Source organism: Bos grunniens, chromosome 14 (genome assembly GCF_055505025.1).
Source record: "Bos grunniens cultivar Pamir isolate PY7600 chromosome 14, Bosgru_T2T1.0, whole genome shotgun sequence".
NCBI lineage: Eukaryota > Metazoa > Chordata > Mammalia > Artiodactyla > Bovidae > Bos > Bos grunniens.
The window spans coordinates 82,973,445-82,991,836 of record NC_141178.1 but is presented as its reverse complement, the minus strand read 5'-3'; the positions used below and the strand labels follow the sequence as shown (position 1 = coordinate 82,991,836).

The 18,392-nt window shown below is 53.7% G+C and overlaps 2 protein-coding genes across 8 annotated transcripts; both read left to right on the top strand.

Moving 5' to 3' along the window:
• Nucleotides 1–4,461: 4,461 nt before the first annotated feature.
• On the top strand, nt 4,462–11,699 carry LOC147359816 (zinc finger protein 558-like). Of its 5 annotated transcripts, none has more exons than XM_086337731.1 (4): nt 4,462–4,864; nt 5,232–5,358; nt 5,740–5,853; nt 7,290–11,699. In XM_086337731.1, the coding sequence occupies exons 1-4, from the start codon at nt 4,832–4,834 to the stop codon at nt 8,027–8,029; spliced, it is 1,014 nt and encodes a 337-aa protein (XP_086193857.1). In that variant the 5' UTR covers nt 4,462–4,831; the 3' UTR covers nt 8,030–11,699. The 5 variants fall into 5 exon arrangements, with proteins under 5 accessions (XP_086193857.1, XP_086193860.1, XP_086193858.1 ...); XM_086337734.1 differs by having other exon boundaries at nt 4,473–4,864; nt 5,232–5,363; nt 7,290–9,976; XM_086337732.1 differs by having other exon boundaries at nt 4,478–4,864; nt 5,215–5,358.
• A 337-nt stretch (nt 11,700–12,036) lies between these two features.
• Nucleotides 12,037–16,901, top strand: GFUS (GDP-L-fucose synthase). 3 transcript variants are annotated; one of them, XM_086337727.1, is made up of 11 exons: nt 12,037–12,123; nt 13,026–13,182; nt 13,520–13,634; nt 14,682–14,810; nt 14,889–14,962; nt 15,151–15,284; nt 15,387–15,451; nt 15,750–15,816; nt 15,970–16,049; nt 16,259–16,358; nt 16,573–16,901. In XM_086337727.1, exons 2-11 carry the CDS (start codon nt 13,037–13,039, stop codon nt 16,626–16,628), a joined length of 966 nt encoding a protein of 321 aa, XP_086193853.1. In that variant the 5' UTR covers nt 12,037–12,123; nt 13,026–13,036; the 3' UTR covers nt 16,629–16,901. The 3 variants fall into 3 exon arrangements, with proteins under 3 accessions (XP_086193853.1, XP_086193854.1, XP_086193855.1); XM_086337728.1 differs by having other exon boundaries at nt 12,037–12,287; XM_086337729.1 differs by lacking the exons at nt 15,970–16,049; nt 16,259–16,358.
• The last annotated feature ends 1,491 nt before the right edge of the window (nt 16,902–18,392 follow it).

Below are 18,392 nucleotides of genomic sequence, written 5' to 3'. Positions count from 1 at the left end.
TAATTGTTCCAGAGAATGTCTTTGTGATCACAATTGAGGTCAGGTCTCCGAGTAATGTGATACAAAACACAAAAAATGCTTCTAAATTTTTGGCCAAAATTCTGGCTCCTACACAACTTTAACTTCTCTAATCATGTCAGTGCCAGTAGTATCTACTTGCCCTTGGTAATTTTTAAAATCAATGCCTAAAATGGTAAGGTTGTTTTTTTTCCCAGTCATTTCCTTAAGTCAAATGAATGTTTCATCTAGACTTACATACATACAAATTCAAGAGAAGTATGAATCAATACTACAAAATGTTCCTCAGCTACTATTGCAAGTACTGCACTGGTTCCTGAGTATTCCTGGAGTTATAGATTGGAACAGGAAGAAAAGCAAGAAAGATTTGACCCATTAGTTACTTTACTTGTTTTCATACCTGAGTGCCTCCACTGCTCAATTTGCCCTGCAACCCACAGATTTGTGGTCTTCAAAAAATTCTGTTAAAGGGATGAAATGACAAGCTGCAGACTGGGAGGAAATATCTGCAAATCACATATCTGACAAAGAATTTGTATCTGGAATATATGAGGAATTCACTAAACCGTAAGAAAATTAAAATTTTAATTAGAACATGGATAAAAGATTTAAACAGAAACATCAACAAAAAACAATATACAGATAACAAAAAAAAAGCACATGAAAAGATATTCAACATCTTTAGTGATAAGGGAAAATGCAAATTAAATTCATAATGGGATATCTATCAGAATGCATCTCTCAGAATGGCTAAAATTAAATAAAAATAGTGACAACACTAAATTCAGGTAAAGGAGTGCATCACTCCTGCCGTGCTGGTGGGAATATAAAAAAGAACTCTGGAAAAGAATTAGGTAGTTTCTTGCAAAGTTAAACATAAACTTGTCACATGACCCAGCAGTTGCATTACTGAGTATCTATCCTACAAAAAAAAAAAAAAGTATGTTCACAGTAAGGTCTGCATATAAATATTTATAGCAGCTTTATTCACAACTGCCAAATGTCCTTCAACAGTTGAATGAACAAACAAACCCAGGTCCAGCCTCATGGGGGGAGAAAAGTCTGCAACCAAAATGAACTCAATTCTAGTGCCACATGGGGAAATTACAGGGCATTGTCCTGAATGGTAAAGCCGATCTTAAAATGTGATGACACCGTAGTGATAGAGACCCAGGGTGATCTCCAGGAGTTACAGTCCTAGGGTGATGTGACTATACAGAAGTAGCACACAGGCATTTCTTTGTCACCATGGAGCAATGCTGTGTCCTGATTGTGGTGGTGGTTACAAGACTCCGAAGGTGTTACAGAATTTCAAAAAATATACCCCTACTCCCAAGATTGCGGGGAGAAATATCAATAACCTCAGATACACAAATGACACCATCCTTATGGCAGAAACCTAAAAAGAACTAGAGTCTCTTGATCAAAGTGAAAGAGGAGAGTGAAAAAGTTGGCTTAAAGTTCAACATTCAGAAAACTAAGATCATGGCATCTGGTCCCATCAATTCATGGCAAATAGATGGGGAAACAGTGGAAACAGTGATAGAGTTTATTTTGGGAGGCTCCAAAATCACTGCAGATGGTGACTGCAGCCATGAAATTAAAAGATGCTTACTCCTTGGAAGAAAAGTTATGACCAACCTAGACAGCATATTAAAAAGCAGAGACATTACTTTGCCAAAAATTGTTTGTCTAGTCAAGGCTATGGTTTTTCCAGTGGTCATGTATGGATATGAGAATTGGGCTATAAAGAAAGCTGAGCGCCAAAGAATTGATGCTTTTGAACTGTGGTGTTGGAGAAGATTGAGAGTCCCTTGGACAGTAAGGAGATCCAACTAGTCCATCCTAAAGGAAATCAGTCCTGAATATTCATTGGAAGGACTGATGCTGAAGCTGAAACTGCAATTCTTTGGCCACCTGGTGAGAAGAACTGATTCATTTGAAAAGACCCTGATGCTGGGAAAGATTGAAGGCGGGAGGAGAAGGGGACGACAAAGGATGAGATGGTTGGATGGTATCACCAACTCAATGGACATGAGTTTGAGTGAACTCCGGGAGTTGGTGATGGACAGGGAGGCCTGCTGTGCTGCAGTCCATGGGGTTGCAAAGAGTGGGACATGACTGAGTGACTGAACTAACTCCCAAAATAAAGAGTGCATGCAAGACTGATGAAATCAGGTAAGGTCTGTACATGAATTAATACCATCATCCATTTCCTGGTTTTGATAACATAAGATATTTTTTTGGGAAACACTGAGTGAAGAGAACATGGGACCTCTCTGTAGTATTTTGCAACTTCCTGTGAATTTAAATTATTTCAAAATAAAAAGCTGAAGTTAAAAAACCAAAACATTAGTTATAGTTAATGAGTATAAAGTTGTAAAATAAAACTTGATAAATGAAAAATGCCAATATCATGACTATTTTTAAAAATACATTTGAAAAAAAATTGTACAGCGAGCCTTCATATACACAGTATTTAGTTTCTACTATTACTGTTTTGCTATATTTCTTTATCATGTGTTTATTCCCTGAATATTCATTGGAAGAACTGATGTTGAAGCTGAAGCTCCAATATGTTGGCCACCTGATGATAAGAGTTGAGTCATTGGAAAACACCCTGATGCTGGGAAAGATTGAAGGCAGGAGGAGAAGGGGGAGACAGAGGATGAGGTGGTTGGATGGCATCAACGACTCAGTGGACATGAGTTCGAGCAAACTCCAGGAGACAGTGAAGGACAGAAAAGCCTGGCGTGCTGCAGTCTATGGGGTCAAGAGTTAGATGTGATTTAGTGACTGAACAACAACAAATTACTGTTTTGCTATCTTTCTTTATCATGTATTTATTCAGCTGCGTATCTATTCTGTCTACTCATTCATCTTATTTTTTGGTGCATTTCAAAGTAAGTTACAGATATTAGTACAGTCCATTCCTAATTCAGCATGCAAATCACCAACTAGACTTTAAAATGTTTACAGGAGACATATTTTAGGTAAAACTTAGACAGTGAAATACATGTCTTACATGTACCCTTGTATGAATTTTGACTTTGACATATGCAGACACTTGTGTTACTCAACCCTGTATATAGATAAGGAGTGTCACCATCACCCCAGAAAAATTTCAAGGCTCTGCATAGCCAATGCCTCCCCCCTGCCCCCGGACTCTTAGAGACACAACACTTCTCTCAGTATTTTCACCATAGACTGGTTTTCTAACCAATCTATGGTGCTCTTGAATTTTAAAGCTGAAATGCTGAAATTTAACTTTTTGAAAATACAATTGTCATTACATATGCTTATAAAAATAAAATATTTGCAGTTCGAGGTTCAATGTCCATCTAATTGCCATGATAAAAAACCAGTACAGGCAACCAATGTCTAGATTGATAAATATACACGGTTGAAAGGAATGTGAATCACTTGATAGTGCAAAGTGTGCAAACACTGTGAATGCTATGGGGTGTGTGAGGAGCTCTGAAGCCACAGCCTGCAGCAGGAAGATGTGACAGTCTGCATTCCTTTCAGTGTTGAGGCTTTTAAGCCTAACCTCTCACTCTTCCCTTTGCCCCACATCTGGACAAGCGGATGAGAAGGCCCGGGTGCTCCCTCCAAGTCCCTGCCTACAGGTGGGAATACCCTGGCTTACCCTTTGACCACCATCAAACCCCAATCCAGTCTCCTTTGCCTGCTTTTTCAAGCCATTTTCAGCGGGCTGCCTTGCTGCCCCCAGAAAAGCCTCCTAATGTAAGTAGTAAATGTTTTGCTACCTTCTTGGTGTGTGTGTGGCACCGTAAGTCCACATTGCAATCAAATCTGGGGTGGGATCTATCCCGTCCTGCAGCGTGATTGCCATAGAAGAATCAAGAGTAACGATCGTCCTCGCTACTAGTAGCTGCGCTTCCTTATGCTGGACCAACTGCCTGCGAAGGATATAGTCAGTCAACTGTCTTCTCTCACCTGAGCAGCACGTCCGCTGCTCCAAACCTCCTTGTACCTGGAAGCAGGACTTTTCCAACACCGACTGGTCACAACCACAAACCTTCCTGGTATCCGGACCAGGTGCCTCTTTCTTTTACTTTTTCTTTCTTTTCTTTTCCTCCCTCCCTCCCTTCTTTCTTGACAGAGTTGTGCCAGCGCCAAGCCCAGATCCTGGGAGGCAGACGTGCGCGTGTGACTAGCAGGCCCTCCGGCATCGGCCAGGCAGTGGAGAAGGTGCGGACCGTCCTAGGAACGGGAGGGTGCTAAAGTCTGCTCTCCATAGAGTCTCCAGGAAAGCTTACTCAAGTTGACTCCGAAGTACATTCAGACCCACGGAACTAGAACTTCAGCGGCAACAGCCCGTGATCTCTGCGTTCAGCAAGCGTCGCAGGTGTCCCAGGGCCGGAGCCCGAGGAGGCGGGGCGTGGGGCGGGGCAGAGGGACGCAGGGGGCGGAGCCTGTGGAGACAAAGCGGGGCGGGGCCGAGCGGGGAGCTTCGGGGAGCTTCGGAGTGCGGAGCGGACCTGGAGCTATAGCCTCGCCGCAGGCGGGCGGGACAGGGCTTGAGCCGGCTTCTCCCGTCTGCCTGTGCGACGCCCACCCAGCTACCCTGCTCTATTATGGTTGACCAGCGCGCCCGGGTGCTCACCTTAACGCAGAGCCTCTGCGTCCTCGCGAGGCCCCTGTCCCGGCCGGCCTGCGAGCTGGAGCCGCTGCAGGGCTGGGGCTGGGTCCGGAGCCCCGGGCCCGCCGCCGTCCCCAGCCTTCTCTCCTGTGTGCAGGCCGCCCTGCCGCCGCCGCTGCCCTCGCCGCGGGGGAACGGGGAGCCGGCATGGCGGGCAGCCCCCCGGCCGCCTGGCCCCAGGTGAGCGCTCCTGCCCCCGGAACCTGGGCTCCTTGCCTCCCAGAAGATCTTTCCTCGGAGCCCGCTTCACTTGGGACCCTGAGTCCCAGGTCCTCTCCAGGACGGGGCCTCAAAGGGGCTTCCCTTGCCCCTCCGCGTTGTTCCCCAGGGCGTTCCGGAGGCTGCGGGACACTCATCAGGAAAGGCGGTACTGAGCAGGTTGGGGTATGGATAGGTTGGGTTGACGGTTGTCATTACGGGTTCCCTGGCAAGCAGGGTACCTTGAGATGGAGTCCAGGGGTCCCACATGCCTGCTGGTGAGCCATCTGCCTCCTCTGCCTTGAATCCTGATGTGCTGACTCCATGGGCAGAACCAGTGTTGTTTCAGGGCCTCCTGACTTTTGGGGACGTGGCTGTGCACTTCACCCAGGAAGAAGGGGCGCGTCTGGACGCTGGGCAGAGGACCCTGTATAGAGACGTGATGCTGGAGACTTACAGGAACCTGGTCTCTCTGGGTGAGGTGATTCAGCCGCAGCCCTTCCCTCCTCCCCGCCCCCAGCCCCCCTCAGAGCTAAGGTGGGATCTCGGAGGGGCCAGGCTGGTTGTGACTCTGGGACCAGAGGTGGGACATTCTGCTCCCAGGTGACAGGTGGGGTCTCTGGACCCGTCCCCGGGGCTGCCTGGAGACTAGAGGTGTCCTCGTCTCTCACAGAGGCGGGCCTCTGTTGAGTCCTTATCCCTGCCCTGCTCCCCACCCACCTCAACCTCCTGGGGAGACTCCATGTTTCAGAGCCTGCATGGTAGGGCCAGCTAACCCCCGAGTCCCAGACTGCCTCTGGAGTGGGAAGCCAAGCATGCCCTAGCACTTCACCCATTTCCTCTCTCCTCTCGGGCAGGAGTTCCAGAATCCAAGCCAGATCTCATCTCCCAACTGGAGCAAGGAAGGGAGCCCTGGGGCTCAGACCTGCTGGGGGCCCAGGAAGCAGAGACTGCGGGAAATGCCGGCATGGGTGAGTGAGGGGAGCCACAGGCCTCCGGTTGTTCAGTATTTGCACTCACCATACACAGCCAGTGTTGTGAACAGCCGGATAGAAGGACAGTCACACAGTCATAAAGTGCACTTTCGTTGGCTTGTCCCTTGGTGTCCTTACCCAGGCACATGGACACCCATCAATTGAAAACAGGCAGCCAGTTAGCGGTGAAGGGGTAAAGACTGTGATTGTTGCCCTTCCCCTTCATTGAAGATTGAGGACAATTTTCTGGGAGTCCAGCACCATGCCAGATGCTTAATAAATTGTGCCTCACTTTCTCCCCCAACAGCCCCATAGGATGAGTTATCAGAACCCTCAGTTACAAGGAACTGAAAACCCAACCAAACCAGCCAGAGCTGGGGGGAGGCTCTTGGCTCAAGTTGTGAAAATTGGGGCTGGTTCTCAGCATCGTGGGTCTCAGGTTCCAAATAATGCCCTTGGCATAAGTTTGAGATCCAGAACACTTAACATCTGTCAAGCCAGACATCCCGCCTCCCAGAACTGCTGCTGGCCACCGGTAGCAGTGGCCCCTGGTGACCTTGGCACGATCTGGAAGTGTCTGCCCACCTACCCTTAAACAGGAACGTCTGTTCTCACAGCATCACTTCTGACACCAAATATAGGGAGCTCCTCATACCACCCAGTTCTTCACCTCTCTGCACACCCACTGGGTGTCCTGCAGTCCAACTCTGACACCTCATCCCCGCACTGGACGCCTGTGGACGTCTGAGCAGCGAGGGCATCATCCCAGAAACCCTTCCTGAGGGTCAGTTCCAGTCCTTTGGGTCTCCTGAGTGTAGAGCCTTAGAGTTTCAGGTATAGATATGTATTTGGAAGGCAGTAATTTCTGGAAGCAGGCAAGAGAAAGCAGGAAGAGAGAGAGGAGAGAAAAGTCAGTACAGAGCTGCCACTGCCAGCGTGTGGAGCACCACAGCTCCAGGACCATGACCACTGAGAGGCTGCAGGAGGCATCTGGGATTGTCCATCAGAGCGAGGGAGGGGGACACTTGTCCTTGGTCCCTGCCCCTGGGGCGGTACCTGTCTGCAGCCTGGTCTGGAAGTGCAGACCTCGGCTAAGACAGAGGCATGCCTGCCCCAGAGGATGCTGGCAGGCGGAGCTCTCAGAGCTGTCTCTTGCAGCAGGGCGGGAATCCCAGGGAGGCGGGGGCTTGGTGTACGGTGCTTGTAGCGTCAGCTACAGACTTCAACTAGAAAAAGGTGGCAAGAAAAAGTTGGGACATGTGAGGGGAAGGTCCATGAAGGAGGTGGGCACATGCGCACAGCCAGTGAGCCTGGACTCACCCGTGAGACACCTCGTGGAGAGGGCCAGCAGGTGGTTGATACTTGCAGGCACAGAGTAGGGGCCCAGGTGGACCTTCTCAAACAGGGTAATACGTGGGCCCTTTCTCTTTCAGATTCCACCCAGGGGTCTTTGTGTAAACATGTGACTGCAAGGGTGAAAATGACTCCAGCTGCAGAGCCTCCAGGAGGAGCATCTGGAAGCTTCTTCAGGGGTGAGCCTCCAAAAGCAGTCTGCAAAGAAGCCGCTCCGCAGGAGGGCAGGCTAGGGAGCCTGGAGAACTTCCTTATCCAGGAGAGACCATCACATGGAACCTTTTGGACCATCTCCAAAGGAGAAGGGGCCCAGAAAGGGGGTAAATGGGGACCCGAGCTTTTCTGTAGCCGCGAGACAAACGCTAAAGGGCAGGCAGCCCACACATGCGAAACGTGCGCCAAGACCTTCCGATACCTCTCGCGTCTGGTGAGACACCGGGCCACGCACAGCGGCGAGAAGCCGCACGCGTGCGGGGAGTGCGGCCGCGCGTTCAGCCAGCGCTCGCACCTGGCACAGCACCGCAGCGCACACGCTGGCCAGAAGCCGCACACCTGCGGGCAGTGCGGCCGTGCCTTCACACGTCTCTCCACGCTGCACCGCCACCAGCGCGTCCATAGCGGCGAGAAGCCTTTCGGGTGCCAGTGGTGCGGGAAGCCCTTCAGTTACAGCACTCTCCTCGCCCAGCACCAGCGGATCCACACCCGAGAGAGGCCGTTCCGGTGCTCAAAGTGCGGGAAGAGCTTCATCTGGAAGTCCAGCTTTCGGACTCATCAGAAATCGCACCTGTGCAGCCAGGCGGCGTGGATCTCTGTAAGCTAAGTAGCCGCTGGCAGGGGGAGCTTAGGGCTGGCTGCTGCTGCAAGGAGGGCCCCAGAAGGATGTCCTCAGCACGTGGCACCGCGCAGAGCGAGACCAGCATGAGGGACTGGATTGTTTCTCCACCGGAGATCGACGTGTACATTTCAGGTCCTTCCCACAACAAGGGGTAGCCCAGGCCTGCCTGCCCTAGCCACCACGACCTGGCAGCCTGCTGGATTCAGTGTAGCTGTGAGACGTCTATGGACAAATTGATGCTTTGAAAGTTACTATTTTCAGGTGCATCCAGATTTTATTTCTGAAATTTAAAATGTAGGTCTTTGGTTTATTTGCATCATAGGTGGGTTCTAAACGCCTTTGAAATCCAGATGGGCTACCGAACTTTTGGATAATCAATCTTCCATCACACAGCAGCCCTGAACACCAGGAGAAGATCATGTAACTCTGGTCATCGTTTGGTCCTGGCTGGTTGTTTTCAGATGCTGATTTGTTGAGCAGGATGTGAGTGTTCCATTTTGGGCAGCTCAGCCCTTGCTGTTGGCCCTGTGGATTTGCTGGCTCAGCTTCACCTTCCTGCATGCCAGCTCTGCTTGAGTCAGGCCATATGAAACATTAAGAGCGTGCATGTCGCTTGGACTGTTCTTTTTTCCAGCCAGTTCTTCCATAGAGAATATGTTTGCATAGTATGAATGTTTTCTATACAATAATAACATTAAACACTTAAAACACATGGTGGAAATAGAGAAAACAGATATAAAAGAAGCCAGTGGTCACGAAACACAGGATATCTATAGGGAGGTTAGTTGGCAAGCACTGCCCAGGCATCAGGGGGCGGGCAGGGGAAGGCTGTGCCTTTGTGACCATCCACTGAACTCTTGGCATTCCTTTCACTGTTTAGAGGCTGAGTGTCACATGTCTAGTGAAACTAAGCGTGCTCAGCCATTTTCCTGTAGGCAGATTAAATAACTTAATTACAGAAGCAATACATGATCATTTGAGGAAATGTACAGCTATATAAACATAAAGTAAAACATGGGACTTCCATGACAGTCTAGTGGTTAAGACTGCAGGCTTCCATTGTAGGGGGTATGGGTTTGATCCCTGGTCAGGGAACTAAGATCCCACATTATGTGCAGTGCAGCCAAAATAAAATAGAGAAAAATATAACCAGAAGTTTTATTTTGACTCAAAGGAACCTGGTAAACGGACAATGAAAAAGGGGGATTTGGGTGTTAACCCACAGCGTTTCACCCAGACCATCTAGATTCAAAGCTGTAGCAGAAGAAAACCTTCCTGAACTAAAGGAGTGCCTGGTCTTGACACTGAAAGACCTGATCATGAGCGAAAGAAAAAACAGAACATGAAGTTTCATGAAATGACTGGACCACAAACAGGAAAAAGAAGATCACCAACAGGAAAAAAATAAGCTTGCCCCAGACTTTAATTAACAAAGACTGCAGCTCTTTCCATATTTATTTCCTTTATGTGTCACCATATTTTCTTTATTTGTGCCTCGGGGAGTGTAGGATCTTAGTTCCCTGAGCCCCCTGTAGTGGAAGTCCAGGGTCTTAACCACTGGGCTGCCAGGGAAGTCCTAGAGTCAAATGTTAAAGCTTATTTTCTTTCTTTTCCCTTTACCTCTTTCTTCCTAGGGTGTGATAGCAATAGTTAAATTCGAATTAGGTTCATTAGATGCAAAAAATATGATGGAGTCTTGTCAGAGATCAAGAAGACATGGCTCAGAAACGCTGGATGAAACAGGACACATTAATGAAGAGACTCTGATGATGTTCCTTTGGGGGGAGGAGGGACCAGCTTCAGAGCTATGTAATAATTACATGTTGGAATGGATGGATGGAAGCTTTGAAACTGCTTTTTGAGAAAATGTACTGATGTGGATATTGAGTCGTCAAGGGGTGGATTGTAATGAACATACCTTGTTTCAGCCCATCCTGAGTCCATCCCTTTCTTTCTGTAAAAGTGCCTCCCCTTCTGTTTGCAGCACTTCCCAGGATCCGTTGTAGGAAGTCACAGTGGTGCTGCCAGTCTGGGTGCCTTGTTTTTCTTTTTCTTGCCCAGTCACTCAGGCCAGAACTTCCAGTACAGTTTTGAGCAGAAGTGGCAAAAGTGAACATTCTTGTTTAATTTTTACCTTTTAAGGGGAAAGCTTTTAGTTTTCATTCATTGAGTATGACATGGTTCTTCAGTCGTTCAGTTGTGTCCAATTCTTTGTGACCCCACAGACTGCAGCACATCAGGCTTCCCTGTACTTCACCATCTCCCAGAGCTTGCTCAAACTTATGTCCATCGAATTGGTGATGCCATCCAACCATCTCATCCTCTGTCGTCCCCTTCTCCTCCTGACTTCAGTCTTTCCCAGCATCAAGGTCTTTTCCAATGAGTCGGTTCTTTGCATCAGGTGGCCAAAGTATTGGAGTTTCAGCATCAGTCCTTCCAATGAATATTCAGGAATGATTTCTTTGGGGATGTTAAAGGAGTGTGATGTTAGCTGTGGATTTTTCATAAATGCCCTTGATTAAGTTGAGGAAGTTCTCTTCTGTTCCTGGTTTGTTGAGTGTTCTTATCATGAAAGGGTGTTAGACTTATCAAATGCTTTATCTGCCTCAGCTGAGATCATTTTTTTCTTTGTTCTATGAATGTGGTGTATTTGATTCTTTTTTTTTAACTGAACCATCCCTTGCATTGCAGAAATAAATCCCACTTAGTCATGTGTATAATCCTTTTACTATGCTGCTGGATTTAGTTTACAGTTGCTTTTATTCCAGCTCTATACTTCCATTGATGAAAACTCTATTCCCCATACTTACAGTGCCCTAGACAGAAATGCAAACTATGTATATAACAAATACATATATGTATATATAGATAGGTAGATATAGATGTATTTTGAAGGACTGACTTACATGATTGTGGGGCTGGCAAGTCTGAAGTCTGTAGGACAGGCTGGCAGGCTAGAACTCTTAGGCAGGAACTCTCCAGTCTTGAAGTAGAATGTCTTCTCCTTCAGTGAAACTTCAATTTTGCTCTTAAGGCTTCTCAACTGAATGGATGTGCTCACTCAGTTGTGTCCGGCTCTTTGCGACCCCCTGGACTGTAGCCTACCAGGCTCCTCTGTCCGTGAGATTTCCTATGCAAGAATACTGGAGTGGGTTGCCATTTCCTACTCTAGGGGATCTTCCCGACTCAGGAATCAAAGCTGTGCCTCCTAAATTGGCAGGTGGATTCTTTACCACTATGCCACCTGGGAAGCCTCCTGAATGAATGAGAGCCACATTATCAAGGAAAGTCTAGTTTTCTTCAAGTCACCTGATCTAAGATGCTACTGTCTATGAAGTATCTTCACTGGCAGCATCTAGATTTGTGTGTGAATCACTGCATGCTACAGCCTCGCCAAGTTGACACATAACCAGTTGACACTAACCATCACACCAGGCCTTGTACCTAACTTCCTCCCTTAGCTTGCCTAGCCAATGAAGCAGGAATCCTCTTAATTCTTCCAACTTGATGTTGCTTCAGTCAGTAAACTTCTGAGTCCTTATTACCTGAACTACAACAGTGGCCCCCAAGCTATCTCCTGCTATTAATAATCTCGTGAAATGTGTTTGTCTTTTTAATGTATTTATTAAAGTATATTTTTATATAGTGTCCCGAATACAGTAACTGTTGAAGTTGCTTCTCACAAATGCAGTTTTTACCCTAGGAAAGCATCGAGCAGCTGCAGCTCCTCCGTTTTCAGAATATTCTTTGGCCCTGCTGCTACTCCTCCGTCCAGAGCCTGCGGGCTTTCGGGGATGCGCAGCCTTGCGTCCTCTCCCACCGCCCCAACGCCGGCACCGTCTGGGTTAGGGGCTAGCAGTGATCGGCCTAGGGGAGGCGGAGCCGACGGGAACTACATTTCCCAGGCTACTGCGCGGCCCTGGACTTCATGTCCCAGCAGCTCCCGGGGCGGCCCTCGAGGACTCCACTTCCCAGAGTGCCGCGGGAGGGCCGACCTGGTCCTGCCCACTCCACCTGGCCCCGGCGCGTGGCTGGGCACTCAGCCGGCGCCGGAAGCGGCTCTGCGGGCAGGTGGGCAGGTGGGTAAGAAGGCGAGGGGCGCTGTGGCATGGCGATCTGGGTCCTGGACCTTGGGTGCCCCGTGACAATCAGAAATGTCTGAAGGGTGCCGGGAACTGGGGGCGTGGGAGGGACCAGGAAGCACGGAAGGGGGCCCAACTGCACTGTGCGAATGGGCTCAGAGGTGGGTCCAGGGGTGGAGGGCTTGGGAAGCGCCTGGGGAAACGTGGGAGGGGCCCGGCCGCGGTAGCGTCTACCCCAGGGCCTGCTGCTACACTGCCCGTGCCATCAGGAGCAGCAGAATGTCCGGGAAGGGCCCCCTCTGGTCCGGGCTGCCCGTCGGGCTCTGCATCGGGGAGTTCAAAGTCCTCCGGTAGCTGCCCGAGCAGATTTCCAGCCCCCAGGATAGGTTCCTACGAGGTGGTGGCGCCCTGAAGCCTGTCCATTTCTCCAGGTAGCCAGAAGCTCTGCCTGCCCAGAAGGAACCAAGCTTTCCAAAGCTAGCTGGAGTGGGCACTGGGCTGCAAACACAGCCGCCGCCCCTTCCCGCAGTCAGTAGCATATGGACTTTGGCCAGAAAGCCCCAGACCCAAAGTTGGCTGCCTCCCTTCTTGTGAGCCAGAGAGGAGCCAAATATTCTCTTTCTTGGCCCAGTGGGGGTCAGGGTTGGGCCCACAGGGCAGAGCCTGGTTCTCTGGGCTGAGTGGTAGGCACAGGGCTCCCTGGGGAACAGAGCTGAGAAGAGCGGATGGCTCAGGCTAGCTGGGTCTGCCTGGTCCCCAGCAGGCAGTCTCCCTGGCCTAGTGACCTCATACTGTGCCCCAATGCTAGGGGCAGTGACCCTGGGCTGGGGCAGCTCAGGGGAGTGGGGTTCTGTGGGATGGGAGCAATGGCCTCAGCCTCACACCATTTGGCCCTACAGGTGTAGCCACCATGGGTGATCCTCGGGGGACCAGGCGGATCCTAGTGACTGGGGGCTCAGGGCTGGTGGGCAGAGCCATCCAGAAGGTGGTAGAAGATGGGGCCAGGCTGCCTGGAGAGGACTGGGTGTTTGTCTCCTCCAAGGATGCCGATCTCACGTGAGTCTGCCCATCCCTGGAGCACCCCCTACTGTTCCCTCTCCAGACTGAGTGCTCCGGGCCAGCCCTGTCCCTGGCGGGGCCTCGCATCCGGGCCCTCCCTGCCAGGTGGCTGGCCTGGCCGGGGTGTGCACAGCTTTGCTCCTGGGCAAACTTCCTCCTTTCTCTTCCTGGAAGCCCACACTCTCCTACCTGCCAGGGCCTGGCCTGGCCACTTTCCCTTTTGGCAGCCCCTCCCACCTTTGGCCCTGCCTGGCTCCTGCCCCCAGTGCCTTGAGCCAAGACGCTCGTTCCCTTGGGCTTCCAAGCAGCCCCTGATGGCCTGGCTTCCCCACAGGGATGCTGCACAGACCCGAGCGCTGTTTCAACAGGTCCAGCCCACACACGTCATCCATCTTGCTGCAATGGTGGGGGGCCTGTTCCGGAATATCAAATACAATTTGGACTTCTGGGTAAGGGAGAGCCCCAGTGAGCACTGGGAGCCAGGATCCTGGATTTTGGGGACTTTTTGGCCAGCTTCCCAAGTTCTTGTTCTGGCCTCACGAAGCTCCTGAGGGTCAGGGCTTGGCCCAGCCCTGAGGGGCAGCCCTGAGTGCCCCCAGTGCCCTACACTTGGGCTGTAGGCAGAGGGGCACACAGGTAGGCTGGGGGACATTTGGCCCAATAGGGAAAGCCCAAGAGGTAAATGGGGTTTGGGTGAGCTGAGAGAAGCCAGCATTTGCCGTGTGACCCTGCCCTACCTGCTTCCTGCCTCCTGGGCCTCCAGATGCCCCTGTTCCCAGGAGGTCCAGCTGCACTGAGCCTGGGGTGCACCCTGGGCTGCTGAGGTGTAAGCTGGGCTCTCCCAGGACCCTGCCCCTGCCAGGCTTTGCCCCTGAGGGCTGTCCATATCTCTGCCACTGGCCTTGGTGTGGTTCAGCCCTGCTTTGGGCCTGGGATGGTGGAAGCTTAGACCAGATTCTGCACGGGCATCTGTCCTCCTCGTCTCAGTGACAGCCTTCCCAGGAGGCTGCCTGATCACCACCTCTCCCCTCTCCCCAGACCACCCAAATGCCCCAGCCAGCTCATGTTCTCAGAGAGGGAAGTGAGGCCCTAGGAGGGATGTGGCTGGCCAAGGCTTCACTGCTACTGAGCAGTAGAGCCAGGGGTGAGCTCCTGGGTTGGGGGTGTGGAAGGGCCCCATCTTCCCTTCCTGCCTCAGGGCCAGATTGGGCCCCCTGGGCTCCTGCACCACCTCAGCAGCCCCAGAGGGTGGGGCTCAGCCCTGAGCTTGGGGTGTAGCCCTCTCCTCCGAGGTCCTCCCGCAGCCTCAGGGGAGGCAGGCCTAGATCGTCCTTCAGTCCTGGGGGTGGGCCCTGGGAGCAGTTGGAACTCAGGCTCAGATGCGGCCTCCAGGGTGCGTCCCACTTCAGTCCCTGGAGGAGTAGGTGAGGCTTTGGACCGTGCCTGGAGGGGCCTGATCCCTGCTTCCCACCGCCCCCACCCCCTCCACCCCGCAGAGGAAAAACATACACATCAATGATAATGTGCTACACTCGGCCTTCGAGGTGGGCGTGCGCAAGGTGGTCTCCTGCCTGTCCACCTGCATCTTCCCAGACAAGACCACCTACCCTATCGATGAGACCATGGTGAGGGGAGGAGCCTGGGCAGGGTGGGGCCTGGCCTGGGGGCGGGGCTGAGAAGCAGCGGGTCCTCTGCTCCCCCAGATTCACAACGGGCCGCCGCACAGCAGCAATTTTGGCTACTCTTATGCCAAGAGGATGATCGACGTGCAGAACAGGTCCTCCTCCTGTGCCCCCTGGGCGGAGGCCAGTCAAGGCTGGGGAAGGGGGCCCGGGTGCCCCGCGGTGGGTGGGCCCAGGGGGCGGCCCGGCAGGGCTCCCAGACCTTGGCTGGGGTGTGGGACTCGGGGTGGGGCGGACCAGTGGCCCCAGGGTGAGGGCCAGAGGGGACGCTGTGCCGCCGCAGGGCCTACTTCCAGCAGCACGGCTGCACCTTCACCGCTGTCATCCCCACCAACGTCTTCGGGCCCCACGACAACTTCAGTATCGAGGATGGCCACGTACTGCCTGGCCTCATCCACAAGGTGCACCTGGCCAAGAGTGAGTGCCCGCCGCCCACGGGGGCCCCTGGGGCGCAGCCCGGGGAGAGGGGACGGCTGATGCTGCCACAGCCCCTCTGACACTTGCCCTCCTGACCCACAGGCAGCGGCTCAGCCTTGACGGTGTGGGGCACGGGGAGGCCCCGGAGGCAGTTCATCTACTCACTGGTCGGTGCCGCAGAGGGGCACGGCTGTCCCCTAGAACATCTCCTGGGGCCGCTGAGCTGGCCGTGGGCAGGCGGGAGGGAGTCTGGGAAAGGGTGGGGGTCCAGGCTGCCCCCATCCTCGCTGGGGCCCTGTAGGTTCCTGTCCCTGAGAGAGTCACTGGGGTAGCTCTGAGCTCATCTGGAGGAGTTGGGGCACAGCTGGCCGGCCACTGCCCAAAGGGAGGGACCTGGGCTGGAGAGGGGACATGCGCCTGTGGGCTGTCACTGGTGGCCTCTGACCCCGGACGTCTGACCGGCAGGACCTGGCCCGGCTCTTTATCTGGGCCCTGCGGGAGTACGATGAGGTGGAGCCCATCATCCTGTCAGGTGGGCGCCCAGCAGCTCCACCCCCACCCCCACCCCCACCCCCACCAGCTGGGCGGGACCCTGTCTGTCCCCGGAGCCGCCGAGCAGGGAGGGGGCTTCTGGGGGCCGGGCAGCGGGGGCCTGACCTGGCCTTTGGCCCCTGGCTCCCCACAGTGGGCGAGGAGGACGAGGTGTCCGTCCAGGAGGCAGCTGAGGCCGTGGTGGAGGCCATGGACTTCCACGGGGAGGTCACCGTATCCTTTGGTTGGAGGCTGGCGTGCCTCGGGCCTCCCTGCAGAAGACTGTGCCCTGGTGCCCCCATGGCACTCACCCTGGCGGCCGGGGGATGGGGGCACTGCTGCTCTGCCCTGGAGGCTCTTCCTGGGAAAGCTGGGCCAGGCTCAAGGGCAGGTGGGGGGCAGCGGGGCTTCCCCTTGTGCTGAGGCCTTGACCAGGTGCCCAGTTTGATACAACCAAGTCAGATGGGCAGTTTAAGAAGACGGCCAGTAATGCCAAGCTGCGGGCCTACCTGCCCGACTTCCGGTTCACGCCCTTCAAGCAGGGTGAGCCTCCCACCCTGTTCCTCAGGGCCTTCTGGCCTCTCCTGGGGGCCACCACTGCCCCTGCCCGGGCCTCAGCTTCCCCAGTGCCAGTTGGGGGGAACGCTCCGCGGGTTTGGCCTCCGTGCCCTCACCGCAGAGGCAGGACTCCCTGGGTCCCCATGCTCCTTCCGGGGAGGTTAGGACCGCCCTGGCCCTCATCTGCCCGCTTTTGTAGCTGTGAAGGAGACCTGTGCCTGGTTTACCGACAACTACGAGCAGGCCCGGAAGTGAAGCCTGTGGCCGGAGCTGGTCCACCTCCTCCCCAGCGCCTGGCCGGCAGCACCCAGCAGCAGCCACTCTCAGAACCTGCCAGGAGCCGGGGGCACCGCCTGCCCTCCTGATGCTGGCCTCTGCTCCACTCCGTCTGCCGAGGCAGGCCTCAGTGACTGTCTGGTGGGGCCTCTGTCCACGTCAGGGAAGCCAAGCCCAGCACTCTGCTCCCCAACTCCATCCCTGAGTGTCCACTTCCAATCCCTGGGAGCCAATAAAGAGCATTTTCACAGGCCTGTGCGCCAGCCACCCCCGTCCCCACCCCAGCACTGCCTCCTGAGCCTGGCCAGGCCCCAAGAGCTGCTGGGCCATGGTGACCAACTGTCCCTGGGGCAGAAGGGTGGCAGTGGGTGGAGTCACAGAGAAGTGGTGAGTGGGCGGGTGGCAGGAGAGGGTGGGCTGTCAGCTGGTGGGGACAAAGTGCCGGGCACCTGCAGTGGTCCCAGTGTGGTGGCCAGAGCCAGCCTCTCCACACGGCCACATGTGGGCCTGGGTAACCACACTCCCCAGGTCTCCCCCGCTTCCTCCTAGGATTTTGGGGAAAGAGGCCAGGTCTGGGTTTGGATAGGCCAGGCGGGCACAGAGGGATCTGAGAAGAGTGTCTGCTGGTTCAGGCTCCCCTGGGGCCCCAGCAGAGAGGAGCCTGACCTGGCCCTTCAGCTCCCTAGCCCTCATGTGGCAGCTTCGGTGCTGGGGCCCAGCCTGTCCTTCTCCCGAGGACAGTGACAGGTGTCATGCAGGAGTGGGCCTGGCAGGCAGGGAGGTGAGTGGCACCTTCCTCAACAGGAAGATCTAGATGGGTTGACCCACTGGCACCCTGGCCGTTCAGGCAGTGCTGTGGGTGCCCAGCCTCCAGGCTGGAGCGGGACTGCCTCCCTCAGGACCCAGGCACCTTCCCTGGCTCTGGGATCCCCCTCTTCTCAGATCCCCTCTTCATGAGTGCGGACCAATGACTGGTGTGCCCACACAGTCATGACATCTTCTGTGTATCTGGGCAGCATTGGCTGCCCCCCCGTGCTAGGCACAGTCCCGACCTCTGTGCCCCATCCGGCTGAGCACACCTTGCGTTTGTCACCACCCCATTACTCTCCCCAATAGTGTCAGTGCCTCCCTACCTTCTAGGTCTCTGTCCAGATGGTTATTCCTCTCTGAGGCCCACCCCACCGGCCTGCTTCTCCAGAAGTTCCTCCCCTCCCTCACCCACAGGACTCAGAGCTCCAGGACCAGGTCTGCCTTCATGGTGTATCTCCCGGGTGCCAACCATTTGTTAATGAAGGGTCTGCTGGTTAAGGGAGATGGGCACCTGAGATGGATCTTGGATCAGCCCAGTGAGAAAGGGGGCAGGAGCAGAAAGGCCCGGACGTGCCTGGGAGGACACTAACAGTGGTTGCATGTCCTGAGCTGTCCCTTGCGGGGTGTGTGTATCATAGAGGGGCAGGTCTGCAGGTAGGGCTTTGGCTGTCCATTCTGCTGCTGTGAGGGCTTCATTCCCAGCACCAGAGCAGGGGCTTCTCACTGAAGGGACAGTGTTGAGTGAGTGAGGGACTCTCACTGTTGAAGAACTTTTTAGTTGCTAAGTCATGTCTCACTCTTTTTGTGACCCCATGGAGCCTGCGAGGCTCCTCTATCCATGGGACTTCCCAGGCAAGAATACTGGAGTGGGTTGCCATTTCCTCCTCCAGGGTATCTTGCCAACCCTGGGATTGAACCTGCATCTCCTGTGTT

Excerpts from the sequence above, each read along its gene's own strand:
- LOC147359816 (XM_086337730.1), top strand. The coding sequence starts at position 5,151 with ATGCCTGCTGGTGAGCCATCTGCCTCCTCTGCCTTGAATCCTGATGTG. Across the intron at positions 5,359-5,739 it reads CAGGAACCTGGTCTCTCTGG|GAGTTCCAGAATCCAAGCCA; the intron begins GTGAGGTGATTC and ends CCTCTCGGGCAG. Across the intron at positions 5,854-7,289 it reads TGCGGGAAATGCCGGCATGG|ATTCCACCCAGGGGTCTTTG; the intron begins GTGAGTGAGGGG and ends TTTCTCTTTCAG.
- GFUS (XM_086337727.1), top strand. The coding sequence starts at position 13,037 with ATGGGTGATCCTCGGGGGACCAGGCGGATCCTAGTGACTGGGGGCTCA. Across the intron at positions 14,963-15,150 it reads ATGATCGACGTGCAGAACAG|GGCCTACTTCCAGCAGCACG; the intron begins GTCCTCCTCCTG and ends GTGCCGCCGCAG. Across the intron at positions 15,452-15,749 it reads GGCAGTTCATCTACTCACTG|GACCTGGCCCGGCTCTTTAT; the intron begins GTCGGTGCCGCA and ends TCTGACCGGCAG.